This window comes from Melanerpes formicivorus, unplaced genomic scaffold (genome assembly GCF_026170545.1).
Source record: "Melanerpes formicivorus ecotype bairdi unplaced genomic scaffold, bMelFor1.0.p_v2 SCAF_17, whole genome shotgun sequence".
NCBI lineage: Eukaryota > Metazoa > Chordata > Aves > Piciformes > Picidae > Melanerpes > Melanerpes formicivorus.
Window position 1 is genome coordinate 14738720 of NW_027142369.1, and position 24933 is coordinate 14763652.

Sequence of the window (24933 nt, forward strand, 5' to 3'; positions counted from 1 at the left end):
GATAAAAAAAATCCGGCAGGCGGGTGGAAAACCGGGGCAAGGTTAATCCACGGACCCGGCAGCGGGCTCCCAGCCCCTGGGAGCGTGTGGGGGGTTTCCAGCATCTGGGCCCCTCGAGGCGCAGCGGGAGCAGGGGAGGAATCAGGTCTCTGTTGCTGTCTCTTTCTCCATGCGGTTGCGTCTCGTTCCATTCTCGTCGGGGCAGAGCCGCTTTCCGAGTTCCCCTTCCCAACTTTCCCTTCCCAAACTGGCCTCTCCACCGCCCTGGGGTGCCCGCACAGCAGCTGTCCCGCTGCCGCTCCTCCGACCCGGGGTTCTGGGAGGGGACCAGCCGGTGACACCGACGCCCCAGGGGCACCCACAGCGACGTTCCCTCTCGGGGCCATGCAAGGGGAGAGAGCGGGACAAGAGGGGCCGGCGGGCTGTGCCGGTCCCCCGCGAATGCACCTGAGCGGAGCCTGAGGGCCGCGCTAACCCCGTCCCACCCCTCCGCAACTCAACCCCCAGCCCCGGCGGAGTTCCGACCGTCGACCACCACCTCCCCGGCGCGGCCGGCGCCGCGGGGCCGGGAGCCGCACGCGGGCGTTGGGGCGGGTCGGGCCGTCCCCCGCGGGGCCGGGCCGGGCCGGGCGGGGGCGGGCCGGGGGCGGCGGGCCGGGCCGGGCCGGGCTGGGCTGGCGGGGGTTGAGCGGCTCCACGTGACTGCAGGGCCGGGAGAAAACCGGGGCCGGCGGCGGCGGCGGCCGCACTGCGCCCGGGCGGCGATCGCGGGAGGTGCTCGGCAGCTGCTGCCCCGAGGCTTTCGGCGCGCTGGGTCCGGGCTGGCTTTCCAGAATCATGGACTGTGCTGATATGCCTTGCTTGCTGTCAGTGAGTACAGCCCTCTTCTTTCTCCGCCTCGCTCCGTAGTTTGGGGGTTCCTTATTGTACTTTTGGAAACTTTATTTTGGGGATTGTCGCCGGTCCGTCCCCTCCAACGCCGCCGCTGCCACCATCCCGCGGTGGGGCGGCGGGTCGCGAACCTGCGGTCCCACTGTTCACCGAACCGGGCGCCCCTTCGCCCCGGCCCTATCCGGCGATCGGGGGCCGGAATGCGGCGGAGACCCGCAGCCGGGCGGCGAGCGCCTGCTGCCGCGCCGGGACTGCATCTAACGCCGTTTTACCACTTATTATCATCATGATGATGATGATTTTTAAGTTTATTCGCAAGAGAAGGAGAAGTGTGTGGGGGTTTGCTTCTCATCCTGACTTTGTTGTTTGTTGTTACGTCTTTTTTTTGCACCCCAGAGACACCATGATTCCTGGTAACCGAATGCTGATGGTCATCCTACTATGCCAAGTCCTGCTAGGAGGTACTAACCATGCTAGCCTGATACCCGAGCCCGGCAGGAAGAAAGTCGCAGAGCTTCAGGGACAAGCCGGATCCGGACGCCGCTCTGCCCAAAGCCATGAACTCTTGCGGGGTTTCGAAACAACTCTGCTGCAGATGTTTGGGCTGCGAAGGCGGCCTCAGCCCAGCAAGTCAGCCGTCATTCCTAGTTACATGCTGGATCTCTATCGACTCCAGTCTGGAGACGAGGAGGAAAACCTCCAGGAAATTAGCCTGCAGTACCCTGAGCGATCGACCAGCCGGGCAAACACCGTGAGAAGCTTCCACCATGAAGGTTGGTGATGGGAGGGGGTAAATTCACAACCCCAACTGGGATTTTGCTTGCCTTTGGAAGCTTCACTAGTACGTTTAGCAGTAGGACGTGCCTGGCTTTAATTTTATGGGAGGAAAACCACCCCCCACCCCCAAGCCTGCTGTGTGTGGGTGACAGGCGTGCTGCTCTGTATACTTAACAGCATCCTGTGCTTAACAGGAGCTTGACTATATTTTGAGGTGCTTTCACGTGGGTTGACATGAGCAAGCTTCCTTCAGTGCCTCTGCCTTGGGGTCAGTCCCTGGGCTTGCATGGATTTAATGGCTCTGGATCGGATGCAGGAGTAAAGAGAGGGCGGGATATCACCCCGGTGTGTTACTTTTGAACTATCAAAGCAGTCGCTGCCTGGTTTTGCTCTTAAAAAAAAAAAATCCCCCCAAACCTTGTACTCGAATTTAATAGTTACAGCTGTGTGTTTATAAGGTTTATTCAATAGACCCTTGTAATCTGATCCAAATGTTTCCTAGCGGATGTTTCTTTTCCAAAGTAAATCTGAATTATTAATCCAGCCGCATCATTACTGCCTTGGAATTTGCTTCTCTTTCTTTCCCCTGCCCCCTGTGCCCCATAACAAGGCACCTCTGTGCTCTGTCGTGCCGTGCCTCATCGGGGAGATGATTTTGGAGAGGCTAGGGGGGAAAGTGAAAGGGAAAAAGCCTCCCCAAAACGGGAAAAGCCTCCTTGAAAGGGGAGTTGAGATGGAAAGGAGTGAGCCACTCTGGGTGCAGGCATGCAGAGGGCCAGTGAGTGGTGCCAGGGCAGGAGCTGCTCTGGGTCCAGCTGGGAGGAGTGCACGGGCAAGCAGAGAAATTCTGTTGGCTGCCAAGGCAGGTGAAGCATGGGTGCATGCTGTGGCTGTGCTGGGGGTGAGGGGACTGCGGCTGAGTGCCCAAGGCTGACATCCTCTTTTTTTGCTTTTTTGTACTGCTTCCCCTCCCTGCCCTGCTCCCCTCCAGAGCACCTGGAGAGTGTCCTGGGTCCCAGCGAGACGCCCTGGATCCGCTTCGTCTTCAACCTCAGCAGTGTGCCGGAAAACGAGGTGATCTCCTCTGCGGAGCTGCGGCTGTACCGGGAGCAGGTGGAGGAGCCAAGCGCAGCGTGGGAGAGGGGCTTCCACCGGATAAACATTTACGAAGTGATGAAGCCGCTGTCGGAGCGCACTCAGGCCATTACGCGCCTCTTGGACACGCGTCTGGTGCACCACAACGTGACACGCTGGGAGACCTTTGATGTGAGCCCGGCCGTGATTCGGTGGACCAAGGACAAGCAACCGAACCACGGGCTAGTGATTGAGGTGACCCACCTCCACCACACACAGACTCATCAGGGCAAACACGTCAGGATTAGCCGATCTTTACCTCAAGGGCGCGGGGACTGGGCTCAGCTCAGGCCACTCCTGGTCACTTTTGGACACGACGGGCGAGGCCACGCGCTGACCCGCCGAGCCCGCCGGAGCCCCAAGCACCAGCGTTCCCGCAAGAACAAAAAAAACTGCCGCCGCCATGCCCTCTATGTGGATTTCAGCGACGTGGGCTGGAACGACTGGATCGTGGCACCCCCAGGGTACCAGGCGTTTTACTGCCACGGGGACTGCCCCTTCCCTCTGGCTGACCACCTCAACTCCACGAACCATGCCATCGTGCAGACGCTGGTGAACTCTGTGAACTCCAGCATCCCCAAGGCCTGCTGTGTGCCCACGGAGCTGAGCGCCATCTCCATGCTCTACCTGGATGAGTATGACAAGGTGGTCCTGAAAAACTACCAGGAGATGGTGGTGGAAGGGTGCGGGTGCCGCTGACTGCCCCTGTTCCCTGCTGCCCTCTACTCCCCTTCTCTCTCCCTCCCGTTCCACCCCAGAACTGCTTGCTATAGCTGGACTCTTCTCTAAACTAAACGTTCACCTTGACCTTATTTATGACTTTATGTGCAAATGTTTTTGACAATAATGATCATATATTTTGACAAAATATATTTATAACTACATATTAAAAGAAAAAATAAAATGAGTCATTATTTTAAAGGTAAACGCATCTTGTGTCTCACCTCTCGGTGCTGCTGAGGCTGTGCTGGCTGGGAGTGCAGCAGGGAGTTTATCTTCCCTCCTTCTCATCTTTTCCCCCCCTCCTTCCCTGCTTCCCTCCCCATCTTTTTTCCTCTTTAAAGGCTTTGCAAATGTTAGTATTTCTATTTTTCACAGAGGTATTGTGGAATGAGGGGTCTCTGGAGAGGTGCTTCTCCTGGCCGATGGGGATGGAGCCGACCTTGCTAACCTGGCCCAAGCCTTTCCAAAGCAACCCCACCAAAAATGCATGTGAAAAGAAGGTGAAGATTTACCTGAGGGCTTTATGCTAAACCCACTGGGTTTTATACCCTTCGTCCATCTTCAGGATTCCCCGGGTTTTAAAACTATTTAACGTTTCCCCCCTTCCCTCCCCTCCCCTCCCCACTGCAGATTGGCTTCTTTGGGAAGCTTCAAAGGTTTGCACGAGTCCTTTGAAGATCAAATCGCCCCCATTACAATGCTAAAAAAAAAACAAAAAAGAGAAGGAAAAGATACCTGGAGTAGTTAAATGTGTTAGCTAATAGCTACCTGTGCTGTGTCCTTTCCAAATTGCTTCCGAGCAGGAGGGTGATCAGAGCTGAGCAGAAGGGTGATCAGAGCTGAGCAGGTACAGTTGGAGGTAAGTATGGCCTGGAACCCCTGACTGAAACACACTGGATGGGCTGTGCTTGGCTGGGAAAATAGGGAGCGGTGATGTGGGGTGTGTGTGTGGGGCTCGTGTCCTCAGTGCTTGTGGGAGTGGGAAGGGATAAGAGCAGGGTGAGAGTGCATGATGCAATTGCTGCATTGTCTTTTTTTCTTTAATGATTAAAGCTTTCCAACTCTCCAAAAGGGGCAGCTTAGCAGAAACCAATAAAAACGAGTGGAAAGCTTGCCAAAAGCCTTGGCTCCCTGAAGAGTGCAGGTGGACAAAGGAGATGCGAGCTGCAGGGGGAGGAGAGCATGGCCCTGAGTTTCTCTCTGAAACAAAACCAAAAAAATCCAGCCCTCAGCCTCCTCTGTGCCAGCAGGGCTTTTCCATCCCTCTATCCCACCGGGTGCCGGTGCATGAGAGCAGGTCACAGGGTCCTCTCTGCTGCCAAAGGGTCTTTGGGTGATCGCTCCTCCCCATCTGGCTGCCATAGGCACCCCACAGACTCCTGGCACCCCAGGAGGCAGCGATGGGTGCTTGCTATGATGACCTGGGTGCTTGCTATGGATACCAAGTGTTCTTGCTGTGGCAGGGCGCTGCATGTGGGCTCATGGGGAATGCACAGTGGGGGTCACCCTGCTGCCAAGGACCCCAGGTAGGGTGCAGAGGGTCTGCCTTATTGCTGCCGTGTCTCTGGGGCCCCCACGGCCTGGAGCTGACACTCTCATTCCTGCCTTTAGAAGGGAAATGTGTGGCCCGGGGCATCGGCGACCTGCTGCCTTCCTTTGATGCCTGCATATCAGACATAGCCATGCCAAAGAAAGAATTTCATTTTGAAGTGGCATCAGCTAAAGGGCGCTGCCTGACAGGGCAATTACACACATCTCCACCATCTGCCCCCCACCACCGATAACCCTGGCTGCTGCGGGCTGCTGGAGATGGATAGACAGATGGGGAAAGGGGGTCTCTGGGCCAGCACGGCAGGAGGGTGGCTTGAAAAAAAACAAAAAAAAAAAGCCTGTGTTTTGCTTAAAACAAGAAAAAAAGTTGAAAAAAGAGACTTCTCCCAGGTTTTCTTCTCTGTCCCTTGGTGTATCCCAGAAGCTGAAGGCCACTGTGAGGATAAAGCCAAGCAGCGTGTGCACGAACGCCTCTTGGATTTAGGTCATTCTCCTCCTAGAATCCTCCAGCCGCTTTGCTGTGTTCCTGCTGCTTTATGGATCTGTTTATTTTGGTGCTTACTTTTGCATCGTGTTGAAATGATGAAATCAAAGCCCTGCAGAGGCAGAGGCACTTGCTTTTCCCTAGGTGCTGGTGAGGGAAGAGGTTGTCCTGGTGTGTATGCGGCCTTTGGGAGATTTTCTCTGTTTTCTCTCTTTGCTTTGGTTTTCCTGCCCTGCTGCTGAGCTGTGATTCGGTGAGGTCCTACATGGGGTGTTCTGCTCAGAAACTGCGGGAAAATCCCAACAGTTTTTTAAAAAAAATCAAAGTTTTGCAATTCTGTAAATTTTTCAGAGTCTAAACTGTGGATATGAACCAGCTGACATAAAGAAATGCTAGAAGGTCTTTTCCAACCTAAGCGATTCAGTGATTCTATATTCATGGCTGCGCTAGGCCACCGACTCAGTGGAGCACCTCTAAACTGTTGCTTTTAACACTGCACAGGGGCTGAGGGTTTCCTTCCCCGTGTGTTTACATCCCTCTGTCCCAGGCAGGTGACACCCTGCCGTATGACCTCCGGTGATCAGAGGCATTTAGCAAAACTCTCAATCCTGTGAATTATGTAAAGATAGGAAAACATGACAAAATTGTCAGAGAAACCAGAACTGGGTCCCTTTCTAGTTTCCAGCTGATAACCAGTGGTGGAGTTTTTTCCCACTTCAATCAGTGCTGGGTTTGGCTGCTCTCAGAACTTTCTTCATCAGCCTGGCAAGAGTGAGAGAGCTTACTTTTGGGAGGCTGGTTTGAGGAGACCCAGGAATTCCATGCAGCATTTCTGGCTGTTGTCTTGTGCATTTGTTGCAACAGTTGTGTGGTTTGGAGTTGGCATGGTGGCCAGTCCTATCCATTTGCTGCTTGAGATAGGCACGTCAATTTGGCTTCTTGCTGGTTTATCTCAATCACAAACTACCTGAAGAGGAGATCTGGAGTGGTGGGTGAGTCTCAGCCAGCATTTAGTTTTGCTTAAAATGATGCCAGATATACTTGCTTTGTAAGTGCAACACAAGTTCTGTGACCATGGAATGTGTTATTTGAAATGTCACCAATTTCAGAGCCAGCACTGTCAGTGGCAGCTGGCACTGCAATCCTTGGAAGGTCTGAGGTAAGGCATATCAATTTAGTCTCCCTTTTATTCAGTCCAAGCTATGAGTGAAAGGAGAATGGGATCAAGGTGGGTGCAACCATTTTCCAACCATCCTCTTGGTAGCTGTGGCCCACAGTCCAGTATCCCAGGAAGCTCTGCAGTACATACTCTGCAGATCACCAGGGTGCAACTCCATCTTTGTGCCTCTGGCAGAAGGCTTTTGATACCTAAAAAGTCCTGTCATGCTGCAGTCTGATTTAGGAATATAGGAAATGAAGAGAGTATCTCAGCAGGGTTTAGCAACTCTCTGTGGCTTCAGCTGGACTGTTCACAGTGGCCGTCAGTGAGGGCCAGCGGACATTATGTAAGAATGTTCTAGGAGGGCATGGGGTAAAGATGTGCTGGAAATCAGGGTGCCTGGCTCTGCCATGTGTCAGGAGCTCCCCCCAGAGAGCTGAGGTCACCTTTATCCCATCCCCAATCCTCCTCTCTTGGCTTGTAGGATGCTGGAGTCTTCTAAGAGATCTTATTTGTCCCAGGTGAAAATTCACCCTGGAGCCAAAGCTGAGGCATCGTTTTGAGCAGAGCTGCTGCTGTGCTGGAGATGCTGTAGCTGGGGAGCGCTGCTCAGACAGCCTGGCTTTGCTTGCAGCCGCAGGGGCCGAGGCTTTGCAAATTAGTTTCTAAAAATGCAGATTGGTTTGGAAGAGAAGCACGGAGGTTTGCACATTGCTATTCTTGGGATGAACACAGAGGCTTTGCTACAGAGCCAGCAAAGGAAGATGGAGGCCCTGCTCGTGTTGACTACAGTGCTTGGACACCTCTGGCAAACTTCTCACCTATTACAAAACGATTAGCACAGTCAAACTGTGATGGCTTGAAAAGTGTGCAATCTTGGCAGCCAGAGGTGCTTTGTTCTCTTTAATCTGGTTCTTCATAGCATGACAGCACATCTGAAGGTTCTCCACTATGCATAGTCCCTATCTGAAATGACTGGACCTAAGCAGGTATTAGGAGATATTACTGCCCTCCTATAGCTAAGGACCTTTGGCAGAGGGAGAGGGAGAGATTTGGGCACAGTCATGTATGGCGATCAGGAAGAGGCAGGAGCAGTGTCCAACTAATTCCTGTTCTGTGATGTAAACACAAAACTGTATCAGAACCTCAAACCAGTACTGGATTCCTGCATAAACCTTCACTCTGGACTTCTGGAGGGCAGATTTCAGGTTACTTAAGGAACTAACTCAGAAGGTACCTTTGGAAATAGCCCTTAAAAACAAAGGGGTCCAGGAGACCTGGACCTACTTCAAGGAAGAACTCTTGAAGGTGCAGGAACAGGCTGTATCCATGAGCTGGAAGATGAGCTGCTGGGGTAGAAGGCCAGCCTGGATGGGCAATGAACTTCTGAATGAGTTAAGGGAAAAAAAGAGGGTGTATCATCTCTGGAAGAAAGGAGAGGTTACCCATGAAATGTTTAAGGATGTTGCTAGGTCATGTAAGAAAAAAATATTAGAGAGGCAAAAGCCCATTTAGAGCTTAGACTGGCCTCTGCTGTGAAGGACAAGAAATGCTTTTATAAATAGATTAATGGCAAAAGGAGGGGCAAGGACAACCTCCACTCCTTAGTGGACACAGAGGGGAATATTGTAACAAAAGTTGAGGGAAAGGCAGAGGTACTTAACACCTTCTTTGCCTCAATTTTTAATAGCAGGATAGATTGTCTTCCAGACAACTGGCCTCCTGAGCTGGCAGATGGAGTCAGGGAGCAGTATAGCTCCCCTGTAATCCAGGAGGAAGTAGTTAGAGACCTGCTCAGCCACTTGGATCCCCACAAGTCCATGGGACCAGATGGGATCCATCCTAGGGTGCTGAGAGAGCTGGCAGATGAGCTGGCCAAGCCACTCTCCATCATTTTTCAACAGTTCTGGCTCACTGGAGAAGTCCCAGAAGACTGGAGGCTGGCCAACGTGATGCCCATCCACAAGAAGGGCTGGTTGGATGAGCCAGGGAATTACAGACCTGTCAGCCTGACCTGAGTTCCAGGCAAGATTATGGAACAGGTCGTCTTGAGTGCAATCACACAGCACTTCCAGGATGGCCAAGGGATCAAGCCCAGCCAGCACGGATTTAGGAAGGGCAGGTCCTACCTGACCAAGCTGATCTCCTTCTATGATCAGGTGACCCGCCTGGTGGATGTGGGGAAGGCTGTGGATGTAGTCTACTTGTACTTCAGCAAGGCCTTTGACACTGTCCCCCACAGCAAACCCCTGGCCAAGCTGTCAGCCTGTGGCTTGGACAGGAGCACACTGCATCGGGTTAGGAACTGGCTGGAGGGCTGGGCCCAGAGAGTGGTGGTGAATGGTGCCACATCCAGCTGGCAGCCAGTAACTAGTGGTGTGCCCCAGGGATCAGTGCTGGGCCCCATCCTGTTCAATATCTTTATTGATGATCTGGATGAGGGCATTGAGTCCATCATCAGTAAGTTTGCAGATGACACCAAGCTGGGGGCAGGTGTTGATCTATTAAAGAGTAGGAGAGCTCTGCAGAGGGACCTTGACAGGCTGGGCAGATGGGCAGAGTCCAAGGGCATGAGATTTAACACATCCAAGTGCTGGGTTCTACACATTGGCCACAACAACTTCATGCAGTGCTACAGGCTGGGGTCAGAGTGGCTAGAGAGCAGCCAGACAGAAAGGGACCTGGGGTACTGTTAGACAGTAGGCTGAACATGAGCCAGCAGTGTGCCTAGGTGGCCAGAAGGCCAATGGCATCCTGGCCTGTATCAGGAAGAGTGTGGCCAGCAGGAGCAGGGAAGTCATTGTGCCCCTGTACTCAGCACTGGTTAGGTCACACCTTGAGTACTGTGTCCAGTTCTGGGCCACTCAGTCTAGGAAGGATGTTGACTTGCTGGAACGTGTCCAGAGAAGGGCAACAAAGCTGGTGAGGGGTTTGGAGCACAAGCCCAGTGAGGAGAGGCTGAGGGAGTTGGGGTTGATTCCATGCAGCAGGTGAGCACATGTGCTAGGATTTTGTTCTGCACAACCCATCCAACATCCACCTCAACTTAGTGACTGGTGCTATTTTTCACCTTGTCAGCATTTGTCACTCATCATCTTGTGCCTGTGCCTTGATAGTCCTTTAGATTAGCTTTATGGACGACACAGCCCTATGAACCTTTAGCATTCTCCAAGGACTTTAGCTTGGTTTTGTGAGGTGCTGCTCTGAGTCCATCTGCTGAGCATTGGTGACAGAGTCAAAGGGAAAACTTCTTGCATCTCTGTCCACCAAAGGCATCATCCTTATCCCTGGAGATATGCTTTGAGGGCACAAGAACTACAAGGACTGCCCAGATCTTTTGCAGAACCAAAAGCCATCACCAGTAGGAATTCACTTTGGAAAGGACCTGTGTTGAGCTGCCTCTCCCATAACATCAAAAAGCAAAGGAAAGCTTTGTTCAACCCCAGCCTTATGCTCTGGGTCTGTTCATATACTACAGATGTGAGGAAATGTGGATCTCAACATGCTCACCTGCCTTTGGTACTCTGGAGCTGGCTGGTTGTATTTACCTCATCAGCATTTCTTCCAGTCCTCTCTTCATTCAGGTGCTGGCACACGATGTGTTTATAAATGCAGATTTTTTTCCTTTCCACTCTTGGTCTGATTCATCCCTTTCCTGGAGATGACAGATGTGCAGATCCATTGAGACCACACAGTTCCCAGAGGAGAAGTTGACTCCCAGCTCTAGCAGACTATAGATGGAAAATGTTGATGTTACTCTACATTCACAAAAAAAATCCCTCTATGTGCTAATTCTCTCCAAAGGTTCATCTAGGGCTGTCAGTGAGGGCAGGAACACAGCAAGCCCGTAATATTTTCTGGAGTACCCATGAGCCTTCAGCCATTTACAGGTCAGAGTCCTGAAGCCAAAATTAGGGTAATTTCATTTAATAGCCCCCCCACACACACCCTGGGTCAGCATTGTCCTGTGCTAGTGATTCCCACAATTTTCTTTTCCATACCTTATATTTGCTTTGAAGCCATCACCTGGAAGTTCCTAGTCATGCCCCATGGTTCTTGTAGTTTTGGGCACAGTGAGCCCCTGCTTCCTGTTTCCCTTCTCTGCACCAGAGATAGCATCTCCTCTGCTCGACCAAATCCATCACTCTTGTCCTCTGCTGTGCCCTCATCAGGCTGAAAAGGTCTGCAGGTCTTTGTTTTGGTGGAGTTTGGTCCTTGCTGGTGCTCACAGTTCTCAGTATGATTTTCAGCAGTGCTGTCTCCAGCACTCTGGGTGATAGCAGTGGAGGGTGGAGACCACTGGTAAGATCCCTAAACAAATTCATGGCATTTCAGAATGATTTGGGTTGGAAAGGACATTTAAGTTCTTCTACTCAGACCCTCCTGCAGTCAGCCAGCACATCTAAATGACAGCAGATTGCTCAGAGCCCGGTCCAGCCTGGCTTGGAATGTTTCATGGATGAGGCATCTGCTATCTCTCTGGGCAACCTGAGCCAGTGCAAAGCTGGGCTGGGGTCCCACAAGCTCTCCACTCCATCCAGGCTTGCTGTTTGTGCTGCTTTCATGTGGAGGTGATGCTGTCAGGTAGGTTCTGGCTGCAGCAGAACCTTCCACACCACTCTCAGATAATTGCCTTTGTGTTGCATTCATGGGCAGGGATTTAAAACCCTTCTAAGCTCCTGCATGTTTTAGCTCTGCCCTTTCTTGGTTAGACAATCTCGTATCTTGTGAACGTGCTTGTTATGAGGAATTGCTTCCCTCATGCTTGAATGGAGGTTCTTGTCACTGAAAAATGAAAGCTCAGCTTGGTCTGGAGTCCCACAAGCGAAGAGCAAATGCTTTTCCCAGTAATCCACCTGCTCATCATCTCCTTTTCCTTCAGTAATACGAGATTATATGCTGTCAAGTAACTGCTGCAACTGTGTAGAACCAGATTCAAGATTCTTTTCAATCCAACCCAGTCTATGATTCTATGGATAATGTTAGGAATTTGGTATTGCTTTTCCTGTCTTTGCTCGTTTTGTCCTGTAATGTACACCTGGTATTTAGGACTGAAACTGGTGAAATCTTTCATGTCAAGATTAGCTAAGACATGCTAAGTTGATTGACGAAGACAGGTAGCAGTAGGACATGGGGAAATGGTTTTAAACTAGATAAGGATAGATTGAGATTAGACAATAGGAAGAAGGTTTTTTTTTCCCACTAGGAAGGTGGTGGAACACTGGAACAAGTTGCCCAGGGAGGTGGTGGAGGCCCCATCCCTGGAGAAATTTGGGGTCATGCTTAATGGGACAACCTCATCTAGTTGGAGATGTCCCTGGTTACTGGGGGGAAGTAACCAGGGGGTTACTGCTGGGGGGAAAGGACTAGATGGCCTTTAAAGGTCCTATGCATTTTATGATTCTATGGTTATACACCTTGCTAGGGGTGTCCTGACAGGGCTGGAGTGTATGAAGGGATTGCTGCTCCTCCTCATCAAGCTGGGGTCAGCTGCCATGTGGGGACATGCTGGGTGGTGCATCATATTTAATAGGGAGTTAAATAAATAGAAGGAAGATGGTCCACTCGAATCAGAATCACAAACTGGTTAAGGGTTGGAAGCCAACCAAGCAGCACCTACCGTGCACAATGCCATCACCTGCAGCAGCTTTCAGATTGATAGCAGTAGGGGACTTGCTAGCTTCAGTCTGAGGGACTTGTGAAGAGAGTCTGCAGCTGTCATGATAGGGTAGGGGGTGAGCAAAGGTAAAATGCTTCTCAGGACTGGCTAAAGCTCTTTGGGGAACTGGCGGAGTGAATGACTGAAGTTGTGGGTTGGGTAGAGACATCATGGACCCATCAATGCTACACTGGCAGTTGATTGATGGATTTTACTGGCTTGTGTGGATTTTACTGGCTCATGTGGTTGGGATCTAGGGGCTGTGCCTTGGATCTGTTGTAGGGGAAATGAACACATGCTGCTGGATTGGTGTTGGAGAAGTTTCCTGCTGTTGGGTTACATGAAGAGGAAAATTCAGGCTCTAGGACATGCCATTATTCCAGCTTCAATTCTCATGGACCCAACAGCAAACCTGAGTGCCACTTGCCTGCAGGGGTGAGATGGAGATAGCTTCCTGCTTGGACATCAGAGTAAAAGAGCTCCAATCCAGCATGGCATGGTGCTCATGTTCTTCACCACAGAAACCCATATCCAAGAACATTCAAGTCTCATACGTGTCTGGAAGAGGAACTGGGCAAGACATCCTGTGGAACACACTGATCCTTCCCGCTTCCAGACTCGGTGCATCAGAAACAGGTATTTTTAGGTGTCACTTGAAGAGATTTAACAGATGCAGCTTGAGTAGCTGCTATTTATTTTGGTGCTTAAAAGTATTAAAAATAATCACCACAGTGTTCCTTGAAGGACAGTTTGTAGAGCTGGATAGTTTCCCAGTAAGAGGCAGTCCTCCAGGATCATTTGCAAAGATAATATTTTTAATTTGATTAGCCAATGGTAGCACTGAGAGAGACCCACATGTGCCTCAAGAAGCAGGATACAATTTGGGAGCTCATTTTGATGGTTCAAGCAAAAAAAGTGAGAAGGGTTGAATGGTGAGCTGAGCAGGTCTTATCTTGGATGTGGGAGAAAACAAAGACCTGGGGTCTTTGTTGAGCAGAAATCAATCCAAGAGTACAACTGACAGAACCTGGGATGGTTGAAGTGAGGATTTTACCCTACAGCTTCCTAAAATGAGGCTAAAATACTGAGTGGGAGTCTGATCCCTGCCCTCAGAACAAATTGTTTCAGACCTTGCTGGGTTTCTTTGATTATCAAATGATCTTAGAGACCACACCTGGAATATCACATCCAGTTTTGGACTCCCCAGTTCAGGAGGGACAGGGACCCACTAGAGAAAGTTCAACAGAGAGCTACCAGGATGATGAAGGGACTGGAGCATGTGCCCTATGAGGAGAGGCTGAGAGACCTGGGGCTGTTTAGTCTGGAGAAGAGAAGACTGAGAGAGGATTTAATAAATAAGTATCTGAGGGCTGGGTGTCATGAGGGAGGGGACAGGCTCTTCTCTGCTGCACCCTGTTATAGGACAAGGGGCAATGGATATAAACTACAGCACAGGAGGTTCCACCTCAACATGAGGAGAAACGTGTTCACTGTGAGAGTCACAGAGCACTGGAACAGGCTCCCCAGAGAGGTTGTGGAGTCTCCTCTGGAGACTTTAAAAACCCACCTGGATGCATTCCTGTGTGACCTGTGCTAGATTCTATGGTCTCACTCTGGCAGGGGGGTTGGACTCAATGATCTTCAGAGGTCTCTTCCAACCCCTAGCATCCTGTGATCCTGTGAAGAACTTGGTGTTACTCTGCCAGGGAAACTGGAAACTGGCAGGGAATAGTGTGTGTGTGTCTTGGGGTAAATCCTAAGGGAAGGGGAATTCCAGCAAGAGGGAAGGGCTGTAGGACAAGAGGCAATGGGCTGAAGTTGGAAAAGGGAAGATTTAGACTGGAAATTCTTTACAGTGAGGGTGGTGAGACACTGGAACAGGTTGCCCAGGAGGTTGTGGATGCCCTCTCCCTGGGGGTGTTTAAAGTCAGGTTGTTTAAGGCCTTGAGCAACCTCCTCTAGTGGAAGGTGTCCCTGCCCATGGCAGGGGTGTTGGAATTTGATGACGTTCAAGGTCACTTCCAGCCCAGCCCATTCTACGATTCTGTGAAAGAGCATGATGATAGAAAGTATGGGGGCATGAGAAGGGGCAGTTGCTGTCCCCAGGCAAAAAGATTTGGAGGTGACTCATGGAGGGAGAAAGAGGGTTGGGAGCCCTGCTGTAGCTCCCATGGATGCTGGAAACTGCTAGCACCACAGGGCATGCTTCACAAATGGCTTTTGCTACAGGTTGCATAATCAACCTATAACAACATGGCTTTTGTGGCCTTGGGGCATCATGGCTGCTGGACAAGGAAGAGGAGGGATGGATTTCCTTCCCACCTCTGTCTGGGTGGTCCACAGTAGGTCAGTAAATTGCTTTGTGCCTCAGTTTCCCCTGCACAGGCCAGGAATGCACTCATCCTGCTGACTGGAATGGTGATAAATAATATCTCACAAGCAACTGTTTTATTGCTTCCCGTTAAGCTGATGACTGTTAATGAGGAGAATGAAATTGGCTGCCCTGTTGCTATTAGACAAATATGTGCTCCATCTCCACCCAAAAAACCCCACTGTAAATAACTGTGGAGGAATGGAATAAACATCGTCATTCCCAGGGCAGGGCTGAGCAGCAGGAATGAGCAAACACAGGTGTGGGAGCTTTGTAAGCTTTAGGGAAGATCAGAGCTATTTGGGAATCAAATCTGAGTTTGGTTAGGAGCATCTTCTGCAGGAAAAAACCAATAATCCCAAACCACCAAAGAAAGACCCCACAGATGGGGTGGTGACAGCTGTCTGCAGCTGCAGCCTGGTTGTGATGTCTGGGGCTGGGCTGGTGGCAGCATCCTAACATCCAGGGGACAACTGGGGTGCAAAGATATTGGTATTGTTCCCATATTCATCATTTTGCCACTTGGCATCCCCAGGCCCCTTTCATATTGTAGAATCATGTTTTAATTAGGAAAGACCTCTAAGACCATTGAGTCCAACCACAACCTAAGACCACCAACCTCATTAAACCATGTCCCCAGGTGCCATGTCTGCACATTTCTTGAACACCTCCAAGGACAGTGACTCTACCACCTCCTGGGGCAGCCTGTTCTAATGCCTGACCATGCTTTCAGTAAAGAAATTTTTCTTTATATCCAACCTAATCCTCCCCTGGCACAATTTCTGGCCATTTCCCCAGCCCTGTGTGGAGAAACCCTTCTGTACCAGGTCAGCTTCTCTTGGATTGTTGTCATTCAGTGTGTAACTGGGGCTAAGCCATGGATTTTATGTGGCAGGCTTCTCTTTCTGCCTCTCCTCTTTCCCTTTTGAAGGTGAAGGTTTTATGTGACTGAAATGTGTTAATGCCCCCATAAAAGTAAAACACAAGCAGACCTTTTCTTTTTTTGGGCGCAGATGTGATTGGTTTGGGTCTGATCCAGGTGCTGGGAGAGTGATGATTAGAAGTGCTGAAGAGAAGGGCCAGGAAGTGTTTTTGGTAGGAACATGTCTTTTGCGGATCAAAATGTGATATCTAAAAGAGCCAACTCTGTACCTGTGCTGTAGGCACCGGTTCCTGATTCTTCCTCCACCAGTTCCTTCCTCAGGACCCCCAGCAGAAGGCTTGTTCCTACTGCAGAGTAGGATCCTTGATACCAAGCTCAGCCCATCCAGCAATTAAGGCTACCCAAATGAGATTGCAGGGTAGAAGGGTTTTGCCTCCTTAAAGAGGTTCTTGACGTGGTAGATGCAGAGATGGGACAGTTGGTCTAGTGTTGGCTCTGATGAGCTGTGTTTGTCTCTGTTGCTTGACAACCCAGAGGCCAACAGGATGTTTTGCACAGAGCCCATGGCCTCCTGCACACATCCGCTGCTGTTGGTTTCTTATCTTGTTCTGAACAACTCATTTCAGACTCAGCAAAACCAGGATCCTGACCTTGTTCCTACACGATGACACAGGACTCCTCCCTTTGCTCCCTGGCAAAGGCACAGCCAGGCAAAGTGGTGCAGGAATCTGCCACAAAAATGCTTCAAGATATTCCTCCCTCCCTACACAGAGGAGCCACCACTTGGTGGACAAATCAGCCATGAAATGCTGGTGGGACTTCATCATGTCCCATGCTCCCTGAGGCTGGATGGTGGCAGGACCACTTTCCCCATCTGCTGGGAACTCATGGTGAGAAGCATTTCCAAGCGATGGTGCTGTCTTTGAAGTCCACCATCCCTGTGACATGCACAGAAGAGGGAGGCCAGGGAAATGATGTCCCACAGGCCAACCACTCTCTGCAGCCCTCAACTGGACTGACTATACTTTGTGCCTGTGGGCTTGGGCTGACTGGAGAACCAAGTATCCTTTGTGCAACTGAAATGATGATTATTTGATCATTACCTCTTCAAGCTGGTATGAAGCCAACATTGATGCTGAGGTCACAGAATCACAGAATGTTAGGAGTTGGAAGGGACCTCAAAAGATCATCCAGTCCAGCCCTCCTGCCAGAACAGGATCACCCATACCAGATCACACAGGAACAAATCCAGGTGGGTTTTGAAGATCTCCAGATGGGGCAGCATTACCTACTGAAGGTTTGCTGTTGCTGTTCTTGATGTCCTTTGGGGTAAAATAGAATAATTTCAGTTGCAAGAGACCTCTAGCAATCATCTAGTCCAGCTGCCTGACCACTTCAGGGCTGGCCAAAAGTTTAAACATGTTATTAAGGGCATTGTTCAAATGCTCTTAAGCACTGACAGGCTTGGGAATCTCTCCCCATCTCCAGGAGGAGCAGAGCAAGCTCTCTGCAATCCCAAAGCTCTTGGGCAAGTTGGTGGTCAGAGCACAGATGGGATTTCCTCGGCTTGTGGTGGTGTTTTGGGGACTGAAGTCAGGACTTGAAACACCCTCTGGTGGAGTGAATACCACAGATGTGTGCCCAGCACACTCTGCAATATTTCCCATGCTCTTCTGAAACATGGGGAAAGCATGACAGCAAACCCCAGACTTGCATGAAGAACCTTCCCCTTGCTTTCCTCATGCAAAGCCCCAGTGTCCTGGGCAGTGGCTTAGCTGCTTGCTCAAGGGTTTGTTATTCTTGCAGATGGCTGGTTTTCAGGCACTGCTGTGCTGATCTTCACACATCCCTTCCAAAGGAGAAACTTCACTTGCCGATACCCCAAATCTGGAACCTCCTATGGCCTTTGTTGAGGAACTGTTCAGCTCAGATTTCTGTGTCCATATGCATGAGCTGTCTCCAGGACTGTGTGTGAAATGCACCCCTTGATATTTTGGCTTCTGAACTACCTGCCCTCCTGACAAAGGAGGTGTTGCCTCATGAACAAGAGGAGAATAGATGTCTCTGTGTCACCACAATCACATAAAGCTCTAGTGATGTCCGAGGCACCAAGCCAAGCTGCCCCATTTACATCCCAGAGGTGGACATGTCTCCAACAGCAGCTGCAAGGGTTTCTATCCACAGCTCCTGCACCTGCAGATGAAAGGAAATGTCATCTCAGATCTGGAACAGCTTTGAAAATCCCCACTATGGCTTTCTGGGATCACATAACACCTTGGCTCAGGTGATCCAAAGAGAGTGTGGCTGGGTGGGAGGAGATGAGGAGTCGCCTGGGGCGGCAGTGGGGCTGCTCTCCACGGTGTGCACCTGCACATCTTGGCAAAATGGGCCCTGCGGCCTGGCAGAGCTTTCTGCTGAATATTTTGGCTGGATCCGTGAACTTGTGTGGCTTTTGTGGCACGGAAACTGCCTATAATTTATTTTGAATGCAGCCCCATATATTATGTTGACAGCTTCAGAACATTATAAGGTCATTTAGTCCTTTCTCCTTAAACGAATCTCAAACCACAGAGCCTAATGATCAGTAGATGAGCCCTGCATTAAGCTTACAATTAAGAAAAACATCTCCAAACCAACACACAACAGCCCTCTCCTCTACCCTTAATCTCCAACAACTTAAAACCCAAGACCTGTCTCACCAGCTGTTCCACCTGGTGGCTTGAAACTGTGAAGACAGTGATGGATCACAGGGGAAACTGTAGCATAAGGTCCCAAGCATTCCAAATCAGGACAAATGTGCAGCCAATGCTGCCCAGCTCATGATGAGGTTGGGCGCAAGTTGAGGACAGTGCATTTAGAGATGAAATGGAGGAGGAGCAGAGAGCCTGGATGGATTTAGCTGGCTCATTCCTGCTTTTCACCCTGTGCTAGGAGGAATATCCATATGGCATTTACTTTGTCCCTGTGTCCATAGATGCTCTTTGGTGTCTACACATCCAGAGAAGATAGTGTTGTAGCAACATAAGGATGTCCCAGGAAGCTGACAGAAATCCAGCTTTTTTTCTTCAAGCCCTGTTGAATACATCTGAAGAGACGATATTTTTTTCCAAAAGTAAAAAGATCCAGGGCTTTGGTGGTGTAAAACCACTGAAGCCAATGGCACTGCATCTGCTGAGGAAATGGTTTTAAATCCTTTGTTTGAGTCAACACCTTGTTAATATATAGAAAAAGACTCTGTATCTCTTGCAGATCATCCTGAGGTTTCCATCCTCCAACTCGTGGTGGATGAAGTCATCTCATCCCCTTTGCAACTTAGTAGAGAAATTAGCAGTTTTCTGATGAGGCATGGAATTATAAAATGGTTTGGGTTGGAAAGGACCTTAAAGATCCTTAAAGGAAATTTCCTATGTGTCCAAGAAAGGAGAAGTCCCAGGTATATGGCAGGGGTTTCATGGCTATCCCTCTATTTGGCGTGAATGGCTCTATATTACTTTGGAACTTCTCCTTGTAGGATCTGTACTGAGTTTTGAGGCCCTTGCTACAAGAAGGATATTGAGGTGCTGGAGCAGGTCTAAAGAAAGGCAACAAAACTGGTGAATGGTCTGGAGCACAAGTTTTATGAGGAGCAGCTGAGGGAACTGGGATTGTTTAGCCTGGAGAAAAGGAGGCTGAAGGGCTGGCTCTCTACAGCTCCCTGAAAGGAGGCTGGAGCCATGGTGGGGGTTGGTTTCCTCTCCAAAGTGAAAATCAATTAGACAAGAGGAAACAGCCTCAAGTTGTCCCAGGAAATTCCTTCCCCAAAAGGGTTGTCAAACCCTGGGACAGGCTGCCCAGGGAAGTGATGGAGTCCCCATCCCTAGAGGTATTTCAAAGCAATGTAGATGTGGTGCCTAGGGACACAGGTTAGTGTTGGGTATGGCAGTGTGAGGTTTGCAGTTGGACTTGCTGATCTTAAAGGTCTCTTTTAACCTAAATTATTGTGTGATCTCCCCAGAGGACTGAGACATGGCCAAGCTCTGAGCATCCCAATGGGTGTCACCTCCCATCCCATGCCTCAGCCCCTCTGACCTCCCTGTGCTTTGTTTTCTTGCCCTTCTCAAGAACCAGCTGCAGGTTGTGCTTTTCCTCCATCAACATCGTTGCTTTTATCTGTGCTGGTAGCAGCGATCCCCACCAAGAAGGATTTATTTACATTGAAGGGTAAGTGGGAGGCTGTAATTGGGATGGGATTTGAAGAGGTCAGAAGGAGCCTGTGCAGGAAAACTCTAAATGAGGGAGGGCTGGGAGTTCACTGAAGTTGTTAGGCTCAGATCGTTCCAGCTTCCACTCAGTGTCATTAGCTGGGGGTAACTGCTGGCCAGGGCCCTGTGTATATACATTAGAGGGGGCTTTTAAACAGACCCTCAGTAATGAGCTGTTAATGTTTTCTAAGAGGGCTTTCAACCACATGCTCTGATTTCCTTTGGCTGCGCAGTGTGATTAAGGATTTTGGATCCCTTGGTCCCACTTTCTGTACCCCTGGTCTTTTCCTAGTCTCTGCTCTCCCATGTTGTGACCCTGTTTGTCTCAGTTGCCTCCAGCACTGTGGACAAACCCTGGGACTTGGTAACCCATGAAAGGGGAAGGGGGTTCTTTATGGGCTTAAGTTGTGCCAGGTGAAGTTTAGACTGGATATTAGGAAAAATTTCTTTCCTAAAAGAGTGGTGAAGCATTGGAACAGGCTGCCCAGGGAGGTGGTGGACTCACCATCCCTGGAGGTGTTCAAGAAGACTGTAGATATGGTGCTTCAGGACCTAGTATAGTAGTCATGGTAATCGGGTTGCGGTTGGACTTAATGATTTTATAGGTCTTTACAAACTTAATGATAACCATAGGATCTGGGAGCCCATGAGATAGGCATGGGAATCCTTTCAGGAGCCCATGAGAAGGGTAGGAAATTCCCCCCATTGAAGGGGTAAGGGGATACCTTTGGGAGCCCATGAGAGCAGCATAGGGATCTACTTGGGAGCCCATGAAAGGGGCAGGAGGATCCCCCCATGGGAGGGGGACAGGGATCCCTTCTGGAGCCCATTAGATGGGTAAGGAAATCCCCTTTGCAGCCCACAAGAGGCAGAGTGGAGTCCCTTTGGGAGCCCATGAGAAGAACAGAAGAATCTTGTAAGCCCATGAGAGGAGTAGAAGAATTCCTTCCAGCTGGGGAGGGGGACAGCGGCCCCAGCTTCATCTGCAGCAGGATTGGTGCAGCAAGAATAGGAGTTTGTCTTGAAGAGGGCTTGGTGTGGCTGGTGTGAACACTTCTAGGAGGAAGGTGTAGGATGAAAATCTGAGGAATTGTCTTTCCAGGAAACCTGGTGAAATCCCAAGGTGAAAGCTCAGGGCTTGCAGCCTCGGGTGTGCTCAGGAAAACAAGAACTAAGTGAGTACATGTACCCTGCTCCTTCCACTCCCTGCTTGTCCCTGGGGCACCCATGGGAGATCACTTGAAGAACCACACCAGTGATAGAAGTGGTGATTGAGGAAGCTGATGCAAACATGCTGTCCCAAAAGGTTGTGTGGGAAGCAGATTTGGGAAGGATGCTCAGATAAGTGGAATTTTTGCTTTTGTCCCTTTCTTGAGCAACATCAACAGAATTAAGGGTTTACTGTTTATGTATTCATCCATCACTACTGGATTACCCACACAGGAAATCACAGAAAAGACCTTGTTCTTAGGGCAGGTGAGGTAGAAATAAAGGCTCCTGTTTAGGCTGTGGTATATTGGCTGTGCTGAACATCTTGAGTACTTTCACATGTCTATGAAGTGAGCACAAATGTATCCTGCAAACATCTGGCTGGGAAGATGCCTCAGCTGGACTGAACAATACCAAAAGTAATAACAACTTTGCTCTTGATGTGACATAGGGTAGCCCCAGAGCTGTTCTGCTGTGGGGTGGGTAGCAGAGAGGACACTGTGCTGGGTTCTAAGATGAGTCTTGGCAGAAGGTTGGTGTAGAAATAGCTTTAGACAGCCCTGTAGGCTGTATTTCATTGTTGTGAAACAGCTGTACTAAAGCTTGGGAGCTGGAGTGGATGGTGCTGCATGAAAATCGACTAGTTAGCAACATGTCTTCAGCATCTGTTCCCCCTGGGGAGGTTTGCATCCAACAGTTCTCCCAAAGCAGCCCACCACGCAGCCTCCTCTTACTGCAAAAATGTGCTCAGATGACTTAACTTAATGACTTAGCTGAATTGAATGGTTTCCAGTAGCGCAGTAATGTGTTTGGAGAAGGAATAGCTTTCAAAAGGAAGTTGTTTGCCCATCTAACCCAAACAACTTTCCATTGCTGATTGGGAGAAAGGAAAGTCTGAGCACCTTGTGCAGTAAGAGCAGGGGACCCATGACTTCATTCCTAGAGCACTTGGCAAGGGAAGAGAAGTCCCTTGGCTTTTCCCACATTCCCTAGCTATGGGGCAACTAGCATTGGGAATGTGTGGTGAGCCAAGATGCACTTGCAGTAAGATGACTCTGAAAGGCCTGATGCATGGCTGTGCTTAGCTGGCTACTACCCAGTGATGCCAACAGGGCTGGACTCCAGTATATGGGATTTCTGCCCTTTCCCAGGACTAACTGGATTTCTCTGTCTCTCCTTGGTGAATCACAAATAGTGATGCTTGACAGGACAAGGGGTGATAGTTTAAAACTAAAAGATGGGAGAGTTAAACTAGATAGAAGGGACAATTTTTTTACAGTGAGGGTGTTGAAACACTGGCCCAGGTTGCCCAGAGAGGTGGTAGGTGCCCCATCCCTGGAACCATTCAGGTTGGATGGGGCTCTGAGCAACCTGCTTTAATTGCAGATGTGCTTGCTGACTGTGGTGGGATTGGACTAGAGTAGTTTTAAAGATGCCTTCCACCCAAACCATCTTATGATTCTATAGTTTGTTTGGGAAGAAAAGGACTAGATGGACAGTTTCAGTAACCTGAGGCTGGGAAGGGTGAAATCCTTTAGGATCTAAAAGTATGTAACTACAAATGCTGCTTCAGTCCCATGTAATTGCTGTGAGCTCTGTGGGACTGTGGTCAAGGATATTGTTTCACTCTTTGTTCATGTGGGGCCCAAATCACCATTTACCATACTCACTTGTAGTGTTTGTAACTGGCATTTTGTCCAGCAAAAGAATGGGATTTGGTCAGAGAAAATGGGTATAAAAAATTATTTCTTTGTATTCTGAAATTCCAGAGAGCCTGAGTTGTTTCACTGCAAAGTTAAATACTTTACTATCATTTAAAAGCGTGAATCCTCATGTAAAGGTTTCCCCAACCTTTTCATTCTGCATTTTTTGGTGATATTTTACTTATTTTAATTTTTAACTGAGTATCTAAACAGATGACATTGTATTGTTGTGGATGCCCCCTCCCTGGAGGTGCTCAAGGCCAGGAGGGACAAGGTCTTGAGCAACCTGATCTAGTGGAAGGTGTCCCTGCCCATGGCAGGGAGGTTGAAGTAGATGATCTTTAAAGTCCCTTCTAACCCAAACCATTCTGATTCTATGACTCTATGATGAGAGAGTTGTCCAGTGGAGTAAACTCTGACTTCTGCTGAACTCAAAATGATGCTTTGAGCATTTTTAGGAACTCAGCAAGTTCTGTGACAAGACTCCAAGTGAAAACAGACATATCAGTTGCTCTTTCTGGAACTTTCTTCAGATCAAATCTTCAATACTACTTATAACACAAAGAAATTAAATTAAATAATGGGAATTTTTAAGATCTTTTTCCCTCTCCCCTTTGTCTTGCAACGAGATCTACCTCATAAGAATTGCTGTGGTAACAATAGTAACAACAATTATTTGAACAATAGCAAGAGTAGAAACAGCATTAGTAACAGTGATAATAATAATAACAACAATAACAACACATCTCTGCATCTTTAAACACTTCCAACGATGGGGATTCAACCCCCTCCCTGAGGAGCCTGTATCAGTGTTTGAAAACCCTTTCAGTGAAGGAATTCCTTCTACTCTCCAATCTATACCTTTTCTGGTGCAGTTTGAGGCATTTGCTTTCATTCTATCATCTGCTACTAGGCAGAAGAGACCAGCCCCCAACTTGGTCCAACCTCCTTTCAGGGACTTGTAGAGAGCCAGAAGGTCTCCCCTCAACCTCTTTTTCTCCAGACTGAACACCTTCCTTTCCCTCAGCTCCTCCTCTGAAGATGTGTTCCCTAGGTCTCATTCTGTTTTGTAATGGTGAAGAGTTTTATCTAATTTCAGCATAATGCACCAAGTCCCAGCAGTGGTGCAGGTTCCCAGCTACCTTGGGTTGGTTGGGTCACCATGGACAACCTCAGCTCTTTCCTGATGGGATGGAACTCTCTCAGGCTCATCATTGTCTGCCCAGGTACACTGTACTTTGGGCAACAGAAGTTGACATGATCCAGCAGATTTGCAATCAGCAACATGATGAACAAACTCTGCTGGGAAACATTCTCATCTTGAGCTGAAGCTTGATGCTGCATCCAGACTCACCGAGCCTGGACCTGCACAGTAGCCTGCCTCTAAGCAAGTAATGAGAAAATCTGTCATACAAGTGCCAAGTACTGACCTTCCTTGCACCCCATCATCTCTTCATTAATACATTTGAGGACCACATTAGAATCACAGACTCATTGAATTGTTTTGGTTGGATAAAATCTTTAAGATCATCAGGCCCAACCACTAACCTTGCTGCTAGCAAGGACTGGAATCCTGGAGTGCCCTGGGCACAGCTTCACGGGAAAAGCACTGTTATCCAGCACATCACCATTGTCATTTCACAGGGCTGATTTGTTGGAAAGAAAGGGGAAAAGGAAAAAAAAAATAAAGAGAAAGAACCCAACATGATGTCACAGTGCAGCGGTTGTTTTATCTCACAGGGAGGCCTCGTAATTGCTAGAAGATTTATGAGACTGGAATTATGCTTGGCTGTTGCTGGCTAATATATCTGCAGCGTGGATGTTGTGAAAGCACCTTATGAGACAACATGCAAGGAAATTTCAGAAGGTGTGTGATCTCTGGAGGTAAAATGAAAAAGATCCCCACACGCCACGGTAGGTCAGTTTGTAGGTGATGATGACAGGGAGCCATCGTCCCCCATGGCCAGAATAAAACCTCTGGAGCTGACGTACTTGTGCTGCATCAGTTAAACAGTGGTAGGGTTAGTGTTCCTGTTTCAGGCTGACTCTAATTCTCCAGGGCTTTGGGGACTGTGTGTGAGTTATTCACAAGCCTGTTTCAAAGCAGAAAGTATTGGAACAGCCACGTGGCTTTCTTCATTCAACATG

At 49.3% G+C, this 24933-nt stretch overlaps 1 protein-coding gene across 1 annotated transcript; it reads left to right on the top strand.

The window, feature by feature from the left end:
* The first annotated feature begins 740 nt into the window (after window positions 1–740).
* On the top strand, window positions 741–3714 carry BMP4 (bone morphogenetic protein 4). The gene is made up of 3 exons (XM_068149064.1): window positions 741–870; window positions 1288–1664; window positions 2660–3714. Exons 2-3 carry the CDS (start codon window positions 1295–1297, stop codon window positions 3499–3501), a joined length of 1212 nt encoding a protein of 403 aa, XP_068005165.1. The 5' UTR covers window positions 741–870; window positions 1288–1294; the 3' UTR covers window positions 3502–3714.
* The last annotated feature ends 21219 nt before the right edge of the window (window positions 3715–24933 follow it).